This window comes from Barbus barbus (genome assembly GCF_936440315.1).
Source record: "Barbus barbus genome assembly, chromosome: 23".
NCBI lineage: Eukaryota > Metazoa > Chordata > Actinopteri > Cypriniformes > Cyprinidae > Barbus > Barbus barbus.
Genome location: NC_136751.1, coordinates 21,873,581 through 21,891,522, shown reverse-complemented (window position 1 = coordinate 21,891,522; position 17,942 = coordinate 21,873,581). Strand labels below are relative to the sequence as shown.

Genomic DNA, 17,942 nt, shown 5'->3' with positions numbered 1-17,942 from the left:
TATGCTGATATCGTCCAAAACCACACTTTGCCAGGGGTGTTTATTTTGGAGGGCAGTGTATATATATATATATATATATATATATATATATATATATATATTTTTTTTTTTTTTTTTTTTGATAATGGATGAATAATGGCCAAAACCTTTGCCATCCTCTAACCCCCATTTTAAATTCATCTTTAAAGGTGCTCATTTTATTTCATGTCATGTTATTGTGGAGTGCAACAAAGTAGTAAAGCCAAACAGCGTGTCTGAATCGTTTTATGTTTTAATCTCAATATTGAAAGGAAATACTGCGTCATTGAGCAAATTCATGAAAAAATATTTACAGGAAGAGGGAGGAGTCTCAAGACTCCTTACAATGATAGCACATCAGCAAACATACAATCAAACAAAAGTCAGCGTACTGGATTTTTAAGCACTTCTTACCAAAACATGATCTGTATTCCAAACTATATTTGAATAAATTTATTCATAATATATTTACAGAATACCTTAAATGTACAACATTCAAGCCTTGTATTCTATTAACATTTTTAGAATGAATTAGGCACACATTTTCGAACAATGAGTTAGGGTTGTATTAAATGCAATCCATACACCGATGTACAATGATTAAAATACATCCAAAAGAAAACTATTGCATGTTTTCCACATTTTACGCATACATTAACATTCTAAACTTTTCCAAAGCTGCTTCTAATCTCGATTTTTGTGGACAGTAGCTGTCCTGACTTGCAACATTATCGGTTTGTACAAATAGCCATTCTACACTAGAGCATAAACCAGGGGTCTACAGGCCCCTACAGAGGAAGATAAGTGCGTGCAACAGTTGGGGCAATGGGTTGGGATGGGGGGTATGGGCGTTAGTGCTAGCTACACATATAATACAATTAGAAATGTTGAAACTTTTGTACTGGACCAGTGTGAAATGAAGATGGCTGTTAGGAGATGCTGTCTGTTTCCATTCCCACTCAATGAATCATGATTGGTTACTCAGGTGATTGATATTTGAAGGCCTGGAGCTCGATGAAGAGATACTTACAGGGCAAATGAAATGATACTGGTCCTCACAGTTACAGATGAGGCTGAACAGGTCCTCACAAATCAGATTCGGGCATATCTGGAATGTCTGTAATATTCGGCATTATGTATCCAGTGCTGCAGCTACCGTTGAGCATGACGTCTGCGCCCGAAGCAGGTCCGCTCTGCTTCCGGTAATTGGCTGGCATGGGGGACGGGGCTTCGCTCGGTGTCTTCGCATTGAGAAGACTTGCGTTGTCTTCGTCGTCTTCTCTGTTCCTACAAGCAGTGTCTTTTATAATGCGGCCTTTTTTATAGGAGACAGTAGACAGGCCTCCAGCATTCTCGTCGATGATGTTCAGACAGCGCAGAATAAAAACCACAGGCACAGGGAGGATGGCGGTGACCACCAGTGAGATGCAGACAGCCAGGCCCCAGGGCGGATAGCTGAGAGACTGTTCTTGAGCCTGACAGTGCAACAGACAGTGCAATTGGATTACTCTGGCAAAGGAATAATTCCACTTTAGTCCTGTGGTAAAACTGGATTAAAGGCCTTAGAACTGACGCAGGCTTAATGGAATAATTCACCCCAAAATTTTGACTTTTAAATGTTTAATAGCATTTTTTTTAAATAAATGTTGCATGGGATTATACAAAAAATAGAACACCTCTACACTAGTCAACATTTGAAGTGGATCAAACCCTTTCATCAAAGTTGTCCTAAAACCAAAATGCGTTCTTGTCTTAGAACAACTTTGATGAAATTTTTTGATCCACTTCAAATGTTGTCTACTATAGGTGAAATAATCTACAAAACAAAGGCTGAATGGAGTCTGATTGTTCCTCTCTGAGCAAAACATGAAAAGTATGGCCATATTTTAAGATAAAAACATGTTTCTGATATTGTGTCTTAATAATTAAACTTTTAAATTGCAGACTGGCCTCTTTTCTCAGAGATTCATTCGAGATTACCCACCAGTTGCTGGCTCCATGCGCTGTAGCTTGGTGGCGACAGTCCCAGCTGAATGATGCTTGCGGCCAGAAGACCCAGCAGCAGCACTGGAGTGATAAACTTCCACATATAGTAATAATAGCGGTATGGAGTGAAACCAAGCATGTCCTTTAGATCCTCAAAGAACCTGAATGAACCCACAGGAGACAGAGATGCATCAATGCCACAATCACTGCAAATTAGATTACAGTTGCTGCTTAATTCAGTTTGTTTCAAGATTTGTTAATTGTATTAAGCTTTTGTAAATAATTATTGTGATTGCTATTTTATTGCTATTTCAATTTATTGTGTATGTAATATAACTTTATATAATATAATTTTTAATTGTCTTGTAAAAGCATTCTATTAACTTTTTTTCGTTACTTTTTATGATTACTTAAGTTTTAAGTTTATTAAAAAAACTACAAATAACACAAATAATCTACAAAATAATGTCTGAATGGAATGTATTTCTCTCTAAACAAAACTGCATGCCCTATTTTTAGCTCTTTTTTTTTTATATCTTACAATATTTTTTTCAGATGTATTAAACTTTCAAATTGCATATTGGCCTTTTTCTCTGAGTTTCAATCATGATGATTCAGTCAGAGATGTGTCAATTAATTGTGTTGTTAAGCAGTCTAAAGGTTTTTTTATTTTTTTTTATTATAATTTAATTATAATTTCATTTTTCTTTGGTTGGAATGTGATCATAAATTGAATTCAATTACGGTTGAAAACAAATAATCTTCATAGCAATATGACGCTCATGTCACCAGAGGGCGCTGTAAGCTCTCTAATAGAGGAAGAGTGCGTAACGTACTTGTCGGTGCCGTAAACCCAGGCCACAGCAATGTTCTCCAGAAGAACAACGATGAGGAGAGGCAGAGTTGCAGAATAGTCATCAAACATGGCTACAAAGTAGTTCCCAGATCGCTGGACAAATATTAAACCAATAAAGAAGGCAAGTACACAGCAACCAACTGTAAAGAAAGCAGAGAAAAATAATATTTGTGAGACAAAGGATTATCAGAAACCAAGAGTCGAAATTTTGAATGGTAGAGTCTTTTTTATTGGATTTTTTCTTTGAGAATGTTCTTGTCTTGACTTAGACATCATATTAGTATTTGATTATATTGTTATTATTTATTCATTTTTGAATAGTCTTTGAAAGTACCTTTCCACCACTGACTATAGCATGGCCCGAGGAATAGTTTGGCTAAACCTAAAAATTCATACAAATAGGCAAACAAACAAAGTAAAGGATGTTTCCTTTTCTCCATATAGCAGAATTAAGAACTTTTGGCTTTGGCTGACCTGTAAGGTACTCCTTGCGTACTTTGAAGGTGTCCACGATGGGGGTGAGGATGCCCTGGATAGTGCCAAACATGCTGCCCAGCCCCAGATTGACCAACATTAGGAAGAACATGACAGACCAAAAGGGCGAGGCTGGGAAATGGGTCATGGCTTCAGTGAAGGCAATGAAGGCCAAGCCTGTGCCCTGCACAGCCTGTGAGGAGAAAGATGAAGGTAGGATTTTAGCATGCATTCAAAAACATGTAAAAACACATATGAATACAAAGGTAATGTTTGATTTGTAAAAACCTGGACGAGTACAAGGACAAGGCTTGACTTGTTTTGCTCTGGCAAACATCACATTTATTCAGAAAAAGTGAAATTTACTTAATCATATAGCTTAGGTCTTTTAAATTGTGATGTTTAAATGCCAAAACATTAACATTAGATTGCTAATACAGCAATTATTCTGTACTGATAAATGCTGTATTTTGCTTGATGCCACTGCATCAATTATTCAGCAGGTTTTTGTGAAAGGGTTTACCTCGAAACTAGCAGGAAGTGAAAAAATAGATTTGAATAAAAGAAAACGCATCAAAGCAGCAGGAGTGAGGTGACTGTGTAAAGAAAGAGCCTCGTATTCTAGAAGACTACAGCCTGTGACGGTTCTCGTAAGTGTGTATGTGGTTAATCTCATTATGGCCTTGCCTCAGCCAACACGTACCGCATTTATTTCCGTTTGTTTCAACATGCGGTGTTTCTTGATCACCCACACACCTCTTTCCATAACAGCACAGCAGAAAACCTCTGTCTTCTTCTTTATTGGCCACTAAACTACTTCCTCTGAAGTTTACTTTATTGTGGTCAAAAACTCTTGATTTTTAAAAACATTTTGCATCTGTTTGTGGGTTTTTTAATAGATATTTTTCTACAATGTTGTCTACTATATATATATATATATATATATATATATATACAGTGCCCTCCAATGATATCGGAACAGTAAAGACAAAATTGCTCTGTTGGCTGTGGAGTCAAGACATTTACAAATATGATTAAAAAATGAATATGAGACAAAACTACAGAATGTCACATTTTATTATATATATATATATATATATATATATATACTGTATATACACACACACACCTTACCTCCAGTCTCGAGTGTCACATGATTCTTCAAAATCATTCTAATATGATAATTTTGTGCTCAAGAAACACAAATAAATTTTGAAAACAGTAGTACTGCTTAATATTTTTATTTTCTTTTTTTTACAAGTATTATTTGATGGAAGTTCAAAAGAACAGCATTAATTTGAAATAGAAGTCTTTGATCAATTCAATGCATCCTTGCCTAATAAAAATATTAATTTGTATTAATTGTGCTGACCCCAAACTTCTAATCGGTAGTGTAAATAATTTTCAAATTTATTTATATATTTAATTAATTTACAAATATCATTGATTTTACATTTTCTTGGGGTTATTCCTTTTGACATTTGAAAACCTTGTCAAATTGAAAAATAATTGGAGTTCATAAAAGAAATTAATTCAAGCCACTATGGATTATGAGTTTTAACACATTTTGATGGATAGTGCTCTTTTGATGTTGTATTAACTTTCAAAACAAATGACTGGAGTGAGAACATAGCTACCGGGCTTGTATTCCATGGAAAGTTTGTGTATATCAGTTGTCTCTTAGGTTTCCCCAAGGTGTATCAGTTTACTTTAAGCTCCTCCTCACCTTGTTCAGCTCTTCTTTGATGTCACAGGTATCTAAACCTAGGTGTGGGTAATCGTTTTCCATCACGCCCCGGATAATGTTGGTCATTTGCTGGTAGTCCTCAGGGCTAACATTACTGAAGTTAATATGGTGTGGGATCAAACTTGGATTGATTTCTTTTCCAAGGAAACCAATGATCTTCTTTGTGTTCCTAAGATACATTAAAACAAGAAAGTCAACTACAGGTCATTTATGAACAGCAAGTGTATTTATTATTATTCTGAATATTTTCTACTAAACTGCTTCTTAAGGTTAATTTGTTTTGAACTTACATTTCCACACATTTGGCATTCATGATGTTAGCTTTGAAGCCCAGTACAGCGAACACGACCAGAGTGGCCAACACTGAGGTAAAGAAGTTAATGAAGGAGACCAGCACAGCGTCGAAATGGCAGTTGTTGTCTCGCTTGTTGTAGCTGGAGAAGGCGATAACACCACCGAAACCAAGACCCAGAGCAAAAAAGACCTGTGTGGCAGCTTCACGCCACACTTTGGGTTCCAGCATGATTTCCAGCTGTAAGAAGATACTGTAGTTTATTACTTGTCACAGTTGGATGCAGTGATATGCGTTTCGCTTTAAGTATCTGAAAACATATGAAAATTTATTAATCTGGCTATGATTAATGTCTTAAACTGGTAATCTCAAAGTGGAAATTTTTTTTAATCATACTGACCAATATATAGATTGATTGCTACTTGAAACATTGGGCTACACCACATTTTTTAACATATGAACATATTAAAAATTTATTAATATGAGAACTTAAAAATAAATAAATAAATAAAATAGTATATACTTTGTAACACCATGACTAATGGACTTTATGCAACATAAAAGCATATATTTTTTTTTTAATTACTTCTTTTTTTGTCCATATAATGGAAGTGCACACAGGTTTGGAACAAAATACAAAATCTCTTTAAATATAACTCAACTATCAGCTAATAATAAAAATTAAAAACATTTAATGAACAAATTATGGCCTTTTCTCCCCACATTTCAGCTACAGTGTAGTTTTTGTAATGGCTCTGTTCGAATTATCATTGTTTTTAACGCAGTAGCAGTACTATTCTAAAGCAGTAGAAGGCTACATACTATCATTTAGTTGTGTGCTACACAAACCACCCACTGATAAGACTCTGAAGCGACACATAGCACAACAAGGGACACATTGATAGCCCCTTGCACTGAGGAGAAATGTGAGCACTTCTTGTGTCTGCGTGTTGGATGTGTATTGTGTAAAATAGCGGGCACAACAAGACTGCTGCGTTTCAGTCTGTGCTGACGGAAGAGTCAATTCACTTCTGTCGAGTCACATCACAAATGCATGCTGGGAAATCTGGCTGGGGTATTGTTTCCATAGATACATCTACTGGTCTCCACCGGACTGAGACGACGGATACACATGGGAATTAGTAATGGACGATTACCATAATTCTCAATAAAGTGGATTAATTGCTGCTGTATGAACCAGAGCATGTAGAGTAAATTGGTCTAACCATTGTCGTAATGTGTCATCTGCTCACACATACACAGATCGTGTTCTTTAGGGTCTTACCTTTGGTGTAAACATGTGGATGATGCCGTCAACAGAACCCTTGAGCAGGAAAGCACGAGCCAGGAAACAAATAAGCACAACATATGGGAACAGAGAGCTGAAGTACATCACCTGTAATTAGACATAACCAATTATCAAAAAATGTCTGCAATATCACAAAGAAGGCCAGTGACTTATTATGAACAGTCATTTGCATGTTTTTCTCTATGCTACTATTTCTTGAACTGTAAAATCATTTTCATCACATAGATGGCAGAAAAGTGCCCTCACTTGCTGACTTTGCCGAGTCGACCAATTGTGCATCCAAGTGCACAGTGCATCCACTTGTGATTTGTTTTCAAACCTTTACATTTGTTACATTTTCATACCTTGAGAGGCCATAATTTTGAAAGTGATGAAATCAGATCTGTTTGTTCAAACAGTCAAATGGTATAGTTAAGGCATCTATTAACTGTCTATCTAGCCTGAATGCCACATGTGATTATAAATGAGTGAATTGAGAAATAGCTGCAGACACTACTGTATGATGCATGTTACTTCCCAGATGAAATCTGAAATCTGATCTGGCCAGTCCGATCAGACTGAAACATATTTCCAAACCTATTGCATATCATGTAGTTTCTATAATGTGTGATACTTTATTTTTCAGAGTGCAACTAAATGCATTTGAGTCAGATATATTATTTTTGCTGCCTGTCCGAACAAAGCCTAGACTTAAGTGTCTAGAGCTTATCTTGAAAATACAAGGATAGTCATCTACAGAATGAAGATGATAATGCCGATTGTTTGTTAAGGAATATTGTAACCAAAGGCTTTTTTTCTCAAAACATGTCCATCAAAAGAAATAGAGCTGTTAAATTATTGCATTGTTCATTTGTGACTGTTATGCTGTTACAGTTAACTAAAATTTTAACGAAAACTACTGAAAAATTGTTTTCAGAAATTGAAATAAAGTTCAAATCAAATCAAATATAAATATTAGATACATTTGTTTAACTTAAAAATTGAAGTAAATAACTGAATAATAATAACTTAAGTAAATAAGTTTAAGTACAAAACTTACTAAAACCCCAAAATTAAAGCTTTTTAGAAATATAAAAATGATAATAACAAAAACAGACAAACTAAAGACAAAAATAATATTTCTAAAACTAAACTTCAGATGAAAACTGAAAATATAAAAATAAAAACTAATTCAAAATATTATTAAATACTATAATAACAGTATATAGATAACAAATATATAATACTAAACTAGTACTTAAGTCACTTTGGATTAAAGGCTAAATGAATAAATAAATATACTACATTAAACCTGGTATGACTGAGAATCCAGCGCTACTGGGAACGGTTGCTTCTCTTTTTAAGAGTTTACTAAAGTCATGCAGTCACACCCCAAACATAATTTCATAATTGTCTACTTAACAAGAATTATAATGTCAGCACTTAATAACTAGCTTAATCCATGTATAATTTATTTTATGGACACATTTTAAATGGGTTCATATTATTAGTTTTTTTATTGTGTATTTTCCCTGAGATCCACTTACTAAAGTTTTTGCACTAAACAGTCATGTTTAGTTGATCATGAAAACTTCTACAAGAATGGACAGACTGTTTACGATGACACAGTAAGCACTGTTCTACACTCACATTAATGCATTTGCCAGTCATTTTTATTTAAAGTGATTTATATTGCATTTGTTCAGTTTATGCATTCCTGGGAATCGAACCTATGACTTTCAAATTGCTAGAATCATGCGCTGACATGTTATGTGACATTCACATATTAACGTAGGTTCAACAAATTTAAGTTGAAAAACACTTTTTAAAGTAAACAGAAAGAATCACATAGATGATTGACATTATTATTGGCTTCCTTTGATCTTGCTTTTACTGTATGATCATGATGCTGAAAAGGCTACTGACTCATCTCTGATTCATCAAGGGTGGACCAGTCTTAAAGAGTAAGAACAAAGCTTAAAGTTTAACTATCCCACAGCTTCGAGGCTTAAAAGAAACATTCTCTGTGGCTTCCCAAAAATGAAGCATCACGAAGGTTTTACAAAGATCCATTAAATCAATCAGCCCCTCTTCCTGCAAACACAGCTGTAATTCTACAGTACAGCATCCTCAATCACCAATAATTGTAGCTGAGTATGGTTATTTGGTGCTGTGCCACAGAACTGTGAATGGAGATGGTGCACATAAAAGCATGGCAAACACCATTGCCATGCTATGTGTGCACACAAAATTACAAAAAAGTGAAAAGAATGGCACTGTGCACTATTTTTTTTTTTTCTGTGAATGTTGAATGAGACACTGGTATTCCTTTGTGAGGTAAATCCCAGATTAAGCTTCAAAGACTGTCCTTATCCCCTGCAGAGTACAGTATACTATATCCTATGCTATAATATCCTTACTGACTGAGGGGGCCACACTTAAACAGTAGGAATACATCTGCTATCCCTTTTGCTGGGAATATATTAAATGTTTATCAGAAACCTTTATCTATCATGAGAACACATCAAGTAATTTTTGTGTAATTGCTGAACCATTTTATGTTTTCTTTTAATATATACACTTTAAAAATATGTAAAATGTACGGTGGCCCAGTAGTGCATAACACAACTGAATCTTCAAGACAACGAAATTGCCACAACACAATGCATAGGACCAGTTTCGTTGTGTTGTGGATTGTTTCCATTGTGTTGTGCTAATTTTATTGTGTTGCGACTTGTTTCCATTGTGTTGTGCTAATTTCATTATGTTGCAGCATGTTTCCATTGTGTGGTGCTAGTTTCGTTGCGTTGTGGCTTGTTTCCGCTGTGTTGTGCTGATTTCGTTGTGTTGAGGCTTGTTTCCATTGTGTTGTGCTAATTTCGTTGTGTTGTGGCTTGTTTCTGCTGGTACTTTTGTTGTGTTGTGACTTGTTGCCGTTGTGTTGTGCTAATTTCGTTGTGTTGTGCACTACTGGGCCACTGTAAAAAATGATGCTTTAAAAAAAATGAACCCCCTCAACCTGTTGTTTTAACTGCCTTTTAAAGGAATAGTTCACCCAAAAATTTAAATATGCTGAGAAGTTTCTCACCCTCCAGCCATCCAAAATTTGGATGAATTTGTTTCTTCAACAGAACAAATTCGAAGAGGGATTTGTAGAAATTTAGCATTTAACGTTTAGCATTACCATAGATGGATTTGTTTCTTACAAACTCACAGCTTTTTAATTCACAAGATGTTAAGTGATGGATTTAAATTGTGTGGATTACTCTTGGATTAATTTGATGTTTTTTTCAGCTGTTTGGACTCTCATTCTGATGGCACCCATTCACTATAGAGGATCCATTGGTGAACAAGTGATGTAATGCTAAATTTCTCTAAATCTGTTCTGATGAAGAAGCAAACTCATCTACATCTTGGATGGCTTGAGGGTGTGTAAATATTAAGCAAATTTTCATTTTTGTGTGAACTATTCCTTTAAGAAAGTTTCAGTACTCATATGATTTGAGAAAACCATCAGCTGTCTAAAGTGAGCTGGGTCAGAAGCACACAGATGCCAGAGTACCACATGTGGTCTTATCCGTATGGATGCTGCATCACGTTTCGCAACGTCATGCAGGCATGGATCACATGAGAGGCCAATGGTTCTCACTGACATAGGAAGGATCAGTCTGAAGGTCAGTTTTTCTCTCTGTGTTGCTTTTAAGACATCCCTTAAGGCCATAGCTGGCATTTACTGTGTGGCCAAAGGCAAACTTTCTTAGAACAAAATACAAAACACTTCTCTTACCTTTCCAGAAGACTGGATACCCTTCATCATAGCAAGACACACCATGGTCCAAGCAGCCAGCAGGCACAAAGTCATCCTCCAGTTAAGTCCTCCGCTCTCAGAGATGGAATCAGAGATGTCCAAGGCCACACGATACCAGTAGTATGTAGTTGCTGAACTTTTCTCACACTCTGGTTCGACATCTAAACAATAACATGAAACTTACAATCGTGTACAGCATCTTAAGATTGATCAGAAAAGTTGTTCAGTAAATGTGTTAGTTTCTGCCTAAATGAATGGATTTTAAAAATTCAAAGTGTAATTTCCTGTTCTTCTTTAAGTTTTCTTACATGTATTAGTTTTGTTTTTGACCAGGGGACACTCGTGCCAAGGAAGAGGCTGCTGGAAGGATTGTGAGAAGTAGAAGAGACTCCAACTGATGATGACATTGTAGTAAAGAGCCACAAAAAAGCACACCTGCAATAACAGAGAATGCAGTCAAATGTATGGGCTACAGCATCTACTCTTTAAGTGATTTAATTAGTTGCCTTTCTCCTGAGCAAAGACAGTATCCGACTTTTGGTTATTTTTATATAGTGCACTTGAAGTATGGAACATCCTTATAAAAGCACTGATCTTTACCAAACAGCTGGCGAAGCCGATGCCACCCAGACGTGGGCTGATGTAGTTCCACACCCCAATACTTCCTCTTCGGATGCGCTGGCCCACTGCTAGCTCCAGGAAAAAGAGGGGAATCCCTATCACCACTAGCAGAATGAGGTAGGGAACCAGATACGCTCCTACAAAAGGAGAACTTATGGTTATGGCCCTATTTATTTAGGAACCAAACTGGTATGCACAGGCCTTCAGATATGCAAGATACAGTATATTCATGCTACAAGTAACAGTATGTAAATGCAATTACTCATAATGATCAAACATTCTTCAAGGTCTTCATTTTATATAGGTGTCATATATCTTACCTAAATAAACAAAATTGTTTTTATCTTGGTTTTATGCTTATTCCGCTGTAGATGCACAAATACGCTAATGAAAATACATGTTTATTGCAATTCTTCAACAGGGAGTTGATATATTGTGTATATCTAAGCTAAATAAAAATTGTTATCCAACACCTGCTATCACCCATGAGAAAAAACAAATTGCCCCTTTAAACTTAAAATCTGTTTATGCACCTTTAGCAGCAAGAACTGCAAACAAACTTTCCTGATAACTACAGATGAGTCTTTTACAGCACAGTGGTGGAATTTAGCTGAAAATATAGTGTTCTAGTCATTTTGGCCACTACTGTATTATTCACACACACGTGTGTGTTTGCTGTATACATGAATTATCCTGAATTATTGATCTTGCCTTTCATTTACATCTGGAAGAGAATTTCTTTGCATTTTATTTTACACTACATATTAGCTGCACTTGCATCATAGGAGAAGAAATGTAAGGTTAAATCTATGCTTGACAAGCTCCTGTCTAAACATCTCCACAGACCTCTTCATTTGTGGCTGGTGGTGTTGTTCTGGACCACCATGTCAACAATGCTGCTGTTCCATTCAAAATAATCTTGATTGCCCACCTGAATGTTCTCAGACTTAAATTCTGGACATTTACAGTAAATAACAGAAGTTGTCCTAGGAGGACTATAAATCTGTACTGTCAGCAATCATATAGTACAACACTTTATAAGTGTTTTGACATTGTAACTCGCCAATTCGTTCTTGCTCTTTGTATACTTTCCCTTTTATTATTTCTGTAAAGCAATTGTGATAAATCTGTAAACGATTAGGAAAACGGCATTTTCTGTTGTGTGTATAATTAACCGAATAGTTATCAGTTTAGGGCCAATTAAAAATATACCATGTTCGTTTGATAGAATGACAAATTACAGAATTGTGTTTGTTGTGTTTGGACAAAAAAATTCAGATATTTTAAAGTATTGGTCGGTTGTATTAACTTAACACTTGAGTTTTGTGTACATTGTTTTGAGAATTATTTGCAAGATTTGAAATTTGTATGATATGAATGAAAATGTACAATCTGTTTAGGATAATTACAAAGTGTCCAGCTCACTGTTATCTATTTTGAGAACAGTGACCTGAGTTTAGAGAAATGTCAAATCGATTGAGAAAAACTAATATTTTGAATATTATATTTATATTTCCAATTTTTTTTTTTTTTACTAAGCTTTACTTACTGTAATTTAATTTTTAATGTTTTAGCACTTTAAAATTGTCAAGGCAAAATTTTTACTTTACTTTTTTAAAGTAATTTATTTTATTCATCTAATATTTATGTTCTATTTCAATTAATGACACACATTTTTAATATTATTTTTATTTAACAATAACAACACTGGTCTAATCGTAGAGTATTTTACCAAATATTAATGAATGAGGTAACCCACTATAATTATTTGCAAATATTTTCTCTCTTGAATTAAACTGTTTCAGAGAGCCAAAGAAGGATGAGACTGACATTTCAAAACTGTTCAAGCATTGCCAGTGGCACAGGATAGCACATTCCTTCCCAGTGCCTTATGGGAACAACCTCAATACAATGGCATTGCTTTGAGAGTACTGTAGGGCTGCTGCTTCTCCAACATGTTGAAGTCATGTGCTTTAACCCACAGAAACTTACTGAGATTCACATACAATTGTGTTGATTTTAAACAGCACCATCTGTAATACTGTATTTAAAGACATCCAATTGGGAACATAACCTGAAGCATCATTTACAAAATGTTCTGTAAACTTCAGTATATTTTATTTCAAAACATTTGCATCTTTTATTTCAACATTTGTTTTGTTTTAGTTAACTAAAATAACCCTTTTGTTGGGTGCCAACCTTATAGTCCAGGCTTTGGGAAATGTCATGAACAAGTTCAGGCCATTTACCATTGATTTTCTCTGTTATATAGGCTTAATCCAATTTCTGGAGCTTGCATCTAACCCAGGCTTTGCTACATAATGAAGAAGGTATCATCAATGATTTCACCGTTTTAACAGTTAATCTGTTTAGCAACTTTATTGTAAACAAGTTCTTTAGATTTTGTGCCCAATTAACTTTCAAATAGTAGAATGTTTTTTTATGTCTTTTTTTGCATTTTGTTTAAGGTTTGTAATGTAGGTCAGGTTGGGGCACTGTGGGATGCTGGTTGAAGAATTGGTGACTCTACAGGTTGCGCGTGAGATGACATCTGGCAGACTGAGGCAGCAAAATGTTGTAGGGGTGTTTCTTTAAAGACAAAAAGTGCTGTCATTGATGGCACACAGATGGTGCAGTGATGTGGTTGCTCTGCCCTGGCAAAGACAGAGACAGACCCGGCCCACACACAGTGACCTATTTAATCTAATTACTCATCTGCACAGCAGGGTGGTTACACTCACTTATTATAACCTGGAAAGTAAGAAATGGCAGGGTTGTGGTCAAACAGGCCTTTGACACAAACTACTATACGACTGTATACAATACAATTACTATACTATTACATCGGTTGCTTCACTTCTGTGTTTCTTTCATTCACTCACTCTGAAAGTGTCTTTTGCAAATGAAATAATGAGAACAAAGAGAAAGACATGAGTAATCATATCGAATGTATGTCATTCAGGGTAAGGAACTGTAATCTGCTTTCTCTTGACATTAAACAGCTTTGTATAATCGGAGATGGGTAATATAGCCTGTGATTATCCTGCACATGCAACACCATTCATTCCAATGCCATGCAACTTAGATCTCTGTCTCACACAACTAATTCTAATTTGTTATTGATCGTCATTTTGGTACTATTCTTACTCCAGTGACTTTCTGTGGTTTCAAAAGAAATTACAGCTGATTAGCCTGAAGAGTTTCCACAAATAGTGCTAAACCATCACTTCATTATGGTGTATCTTTGTTGACTTAAAATGTATTGCGTAGTTAAAATATGAATTATGATACCCCAAAATGCCAATACTCTTAATAGTGTGTTTTTCAAGAAAGACCTGATTCTGAAAATACACTGACTTGAAGAAGGAAATGCATAATGAGAACTTGCATATGAGGTGTCAGGCGTATGTCTGACTTTAGGTTGTCAGTCTAGAAATGTACTTCCTTTGTGTCTAAGCATGAACTGAAACAGCCCAGTCTCTCTATCCATCTATGAATGGAGAATATTTGAGAGTGAAATTGTGAGTTGTTTCAGTTTTATTTATATATCTAGTTATCTAGATAGAGATCTACTCATCAAGGTGAATTACTTACTATATATATGAATATAATCCAAATATATTAACTTGATCATTTTGAATTAATATCATTCATTCATCATAACCTACCGCCACCATTTTTCTGGCACAAATATGGGAACCTCCAGACGTTGCCCAGGCCCACTGAGAAGCCCACTTGTGCAAGGATGTACTGGAGCTTGCTGTTCCAGGCAGGCCTTTCTTCCTCTTCCTCCTCCTCCTCCTCTGAGCCCTCCTCAACATCCTGCTCCTTATTCTGTGGAACATCTCCTACCATTAGAGAGCTCTTCTTGAAAGAGTCCTCACAGTTATCTTCATTGGAGAGCAAATCTTTGACACATTCCGTAACTTCGTCATCGTCAATCTCTCTCTTGACGGTTTTGCTGTTTTTGGGCATTTGAAAATGTCTTTTTTTTAGCAATGGGGAAGGAGAGGTTCTTGGAAATCCGTTTGGGCAGGGCAAGTTGAGGTCAAATGTACAAAAGTAGATCAGAGAGTGGGATTTAGTCAATAGACAGTGGAAAGTGTGGGTTGATGAAATATTTATCTTCTCATTTTCATGACAGACGTTTCCTGTTAGATTAAAAACAAAGAAACAGAAACTAGACAGGTTAATTCCCCTCACATGATGCAATGTGTCACTAAATTGCATGATTTTTTTGATAACTTTCACTAGACTCCATTTCACTTCATCAAAGCTTCCACCTTAAAGGCTTATCAGTCAATCCCAACGCTAAGAGTGACTTGACTGTTTTTTTAATTGGCTAAATAAGAGCGCCTTCTCCCTAGACTGTATCATGGCTGAGACAAGTGTAATTCCCAGAATATCGCAGGAAGTTGAGACAATTTATCCATTGTTACCAGAAAAAAACGCATACAGTAGGCCCTACTTATTTTTATTTCACATTTATTGCACAACGCAAAGGCGCAACATAGTGTTTTCCGTGGCAGGAGGCTGTCAATAACCATCACTTGCATTCACAGCTAACTCCATTTGACATTAAATGTCACTCAAGCCAGCTGGATCATTCGGAACACGATCATATTTCGCATCTAAATAATTTAGCCCCTCTTTGGAGCACGAGGTCGGTTCATTTGCATACGAACCCAAACAGACAAGAGCGCGCCTTCTAGTCACGTGGCCGCAGCGCCCCAGAATAACAGGTCGCAATAAATTGATAGCAAAAAAACAACATTATAGGAATAACATTATTAAGTCGATCCTTTGTGGCTCAGAAGGTCTGGTTTGTACATTGTATACTGAACCATGGGTGTACAAATGTGAATGATGCTCGGTAGCAGCTCATGTGATAAATAGATTTCTTTCAAGGCTGCACCTTTTTCTTTTAATACAGCCTCCAGTAGAACACTCTTCGTCATTGAATTTACGCTTAAATTTAACTACAAATTCTATAAAATGTTTTAAAATTCGCTCATTCAAAAAAGGCATTTTTTAAAAGAAGGTCGTGAAATCTTCATGTGCATAGGATGTCAAGAATATAGGCTAAAGTCAATCATTTGTTTTCAGCCTAGCCATTGTGTCTATATGTGTATATCGTATTTAAATTCCGCTTATTTTAGGGAAAATTATAAGACGGTTTTATTATACTGACTTAAGTTAAAATAGGCAATTACGCTCATGCGAAAGGTAATTATTGTTTACAAAATAAATATAATATACATTTGTAAAGAACTTAATTTTTGACCCCCCCGCCCAAATTTACTCTGTCACCCATGTGCGAGGTTTCATCATTCACTGCAGCCGTTCTCTCATCACACCGTATGTTAAATAAGCACCATCGAATAAGAAAAAAATCAGCTTACCTTATAACGAATCAAAAGGAAATGAGCTTAGCGTTTAAAATTGGCTGTTTCGACTTGCCGGTGGTTTATATTCGATGGTTTGCACATAGAAGTACAGCTCATACACAATCTGATGTAAATGATGCAGGAGGCGCAGATGCTCGTCTATTCGTGTCGTTCGACCCACAGGAGATTGTAGAGGAAACTGATTTGAGTTCCCTGAAGAACTGAACTAGGCGTGTCTTGTGTAGGCTATTCATATAATATATTTGAAGTCATCAAATAATATGACAGTATTAAATGGCATTTTGCTTTAAATTGCGTTTGTTATGTTTGTGAAATTATTTTAAATCTAAATCCCCCCCATTAAATGAAACAGTGGTACATCCCACTATAGCGCCCACAAGCTGGTTTTTAGGGGTGTACCGGTATTGTAACCTCGTGCATGCAATCTTACGTCAGCTTTACAATAATGGCTGAAATCTCAGATAATGACACGGGCTTATGTGTGTCTAATAACGACGTTTTTGTCTGAAAAAATGCAGTTTTGTCTGGAATCTTATTATGCATTTTGTTTTGCCTTAAAACTGGATATACAGATAAAACTGTAAATTGTATACATGTACAATTTGGAATAAAGGTCTGAAACGCGCGCCTCTACTCAGGAAACAAATGCGCGTATTGCACTATTGGTGGCGCTATAAAGAAAACAAAAGGACTTAATTGTGACATCTTGGTTACAATTGATGGGCAACTGGTAATAGAAATAGCCTAGGTATGTATTTAATGCCTTGGCTCTTGTTCTAAACCCACAAACCCCCATTTATTTTCGGTCATACATTTTGAATTTTTGAAAAATAAATTTTGCAGACCAATCCAAGGATTGTACCTGAGCTCAATGACATGATCTAGAAGTCAAAAACATGTTTGAGATCAACATGGCTAGTGTTGACCAATGAATGCATGCACTATTTTTAAGTAAAACTAATTTAAAAAGTAAAAATATAAAACTCAGTATACTTAAAGCAAGAACTTGTGGAAGCCTGCAATGTTTGTTGCTGTTTAGCAAAAAGGTGGCGCTATAACAGTGACATTTACATTGTAAATTAAATAGATTGCCATGACTTGCATGACTTAAGTATTTATCAGAAAAAAAATTATCAGGCTTCATAGATTTTCCTTGTGGGAAATGCCCATTTTTTAATTTTAAGAGCTTGTTTGTATGATTTGTTTATTCTTAAAATGTATAACTTGTATAATAGAAAGAAAATGTGTTTGCAGGTCCATCAAGTGCTTGCAGAAAATTGTGCATTTCTTAAAGATTTTAAGTCACTTCCACCATTGAGGAACAGTGAGTGTGAAAGTTCTGGAAAGTGACTCTGATAGCTTACGTAGTATATGCTAATTGAAAAACATGTAAATACTTTTTAAGTAATAAAGGGCTTTGTTGTTCCCAGTAGGCTAATGGCTG

General features: G+C 35.7%; 1 protein-coding gene across 2 annotated transcripts; it reads right to left on the bottom strand.

The window, feature by feature from the left end:
• Positions 1–250: 250 nt before the first annotated feature.
• Positions 251–16,615, bottom strand: LOC306843184 (sodium-dependent neutral amino acid transporter B(0)AT2-like). Of its 2 annotated transcripts, none has more exons than XM_079374490.1 (12): positions 16,493–16,615; positions 14,759–15,241; positions 11,070–11,227; positions 10,778–10,904; positions 10,449–10,630; positions 6,659–6,769; positions 5,372–5,613; positions 5,061–5,250; positions 3,335–3,527; positions 2,841–3,000; positions 2,003–2,165; positions 251–1,493 (listed from the first exon to the last, which is right to left on the bottom strand). In XM_079374490.1, exons 2-12 carry the CDS (start codon positions 15,063–15,065, stop codon positions 1,104–1,106), a joined length of 2,223 nt encoding a protein of 740 aa, XP_079230616.1. In that variant the 5' UTR covers positions 15,066–15,241; positions 16,493–16,615; the 3' UTR covers positions 251–1,103. The 2 variants fall into 2 exon arrangements, with proteins under 2 accessions (XP_079230616.1, XP_079230617.1); XM_079374491.1 differs by having other exon boundaries at positions 261–1,527.
• Positions 16,616–17,942: the final 1,327 nt, after the last annotated feature.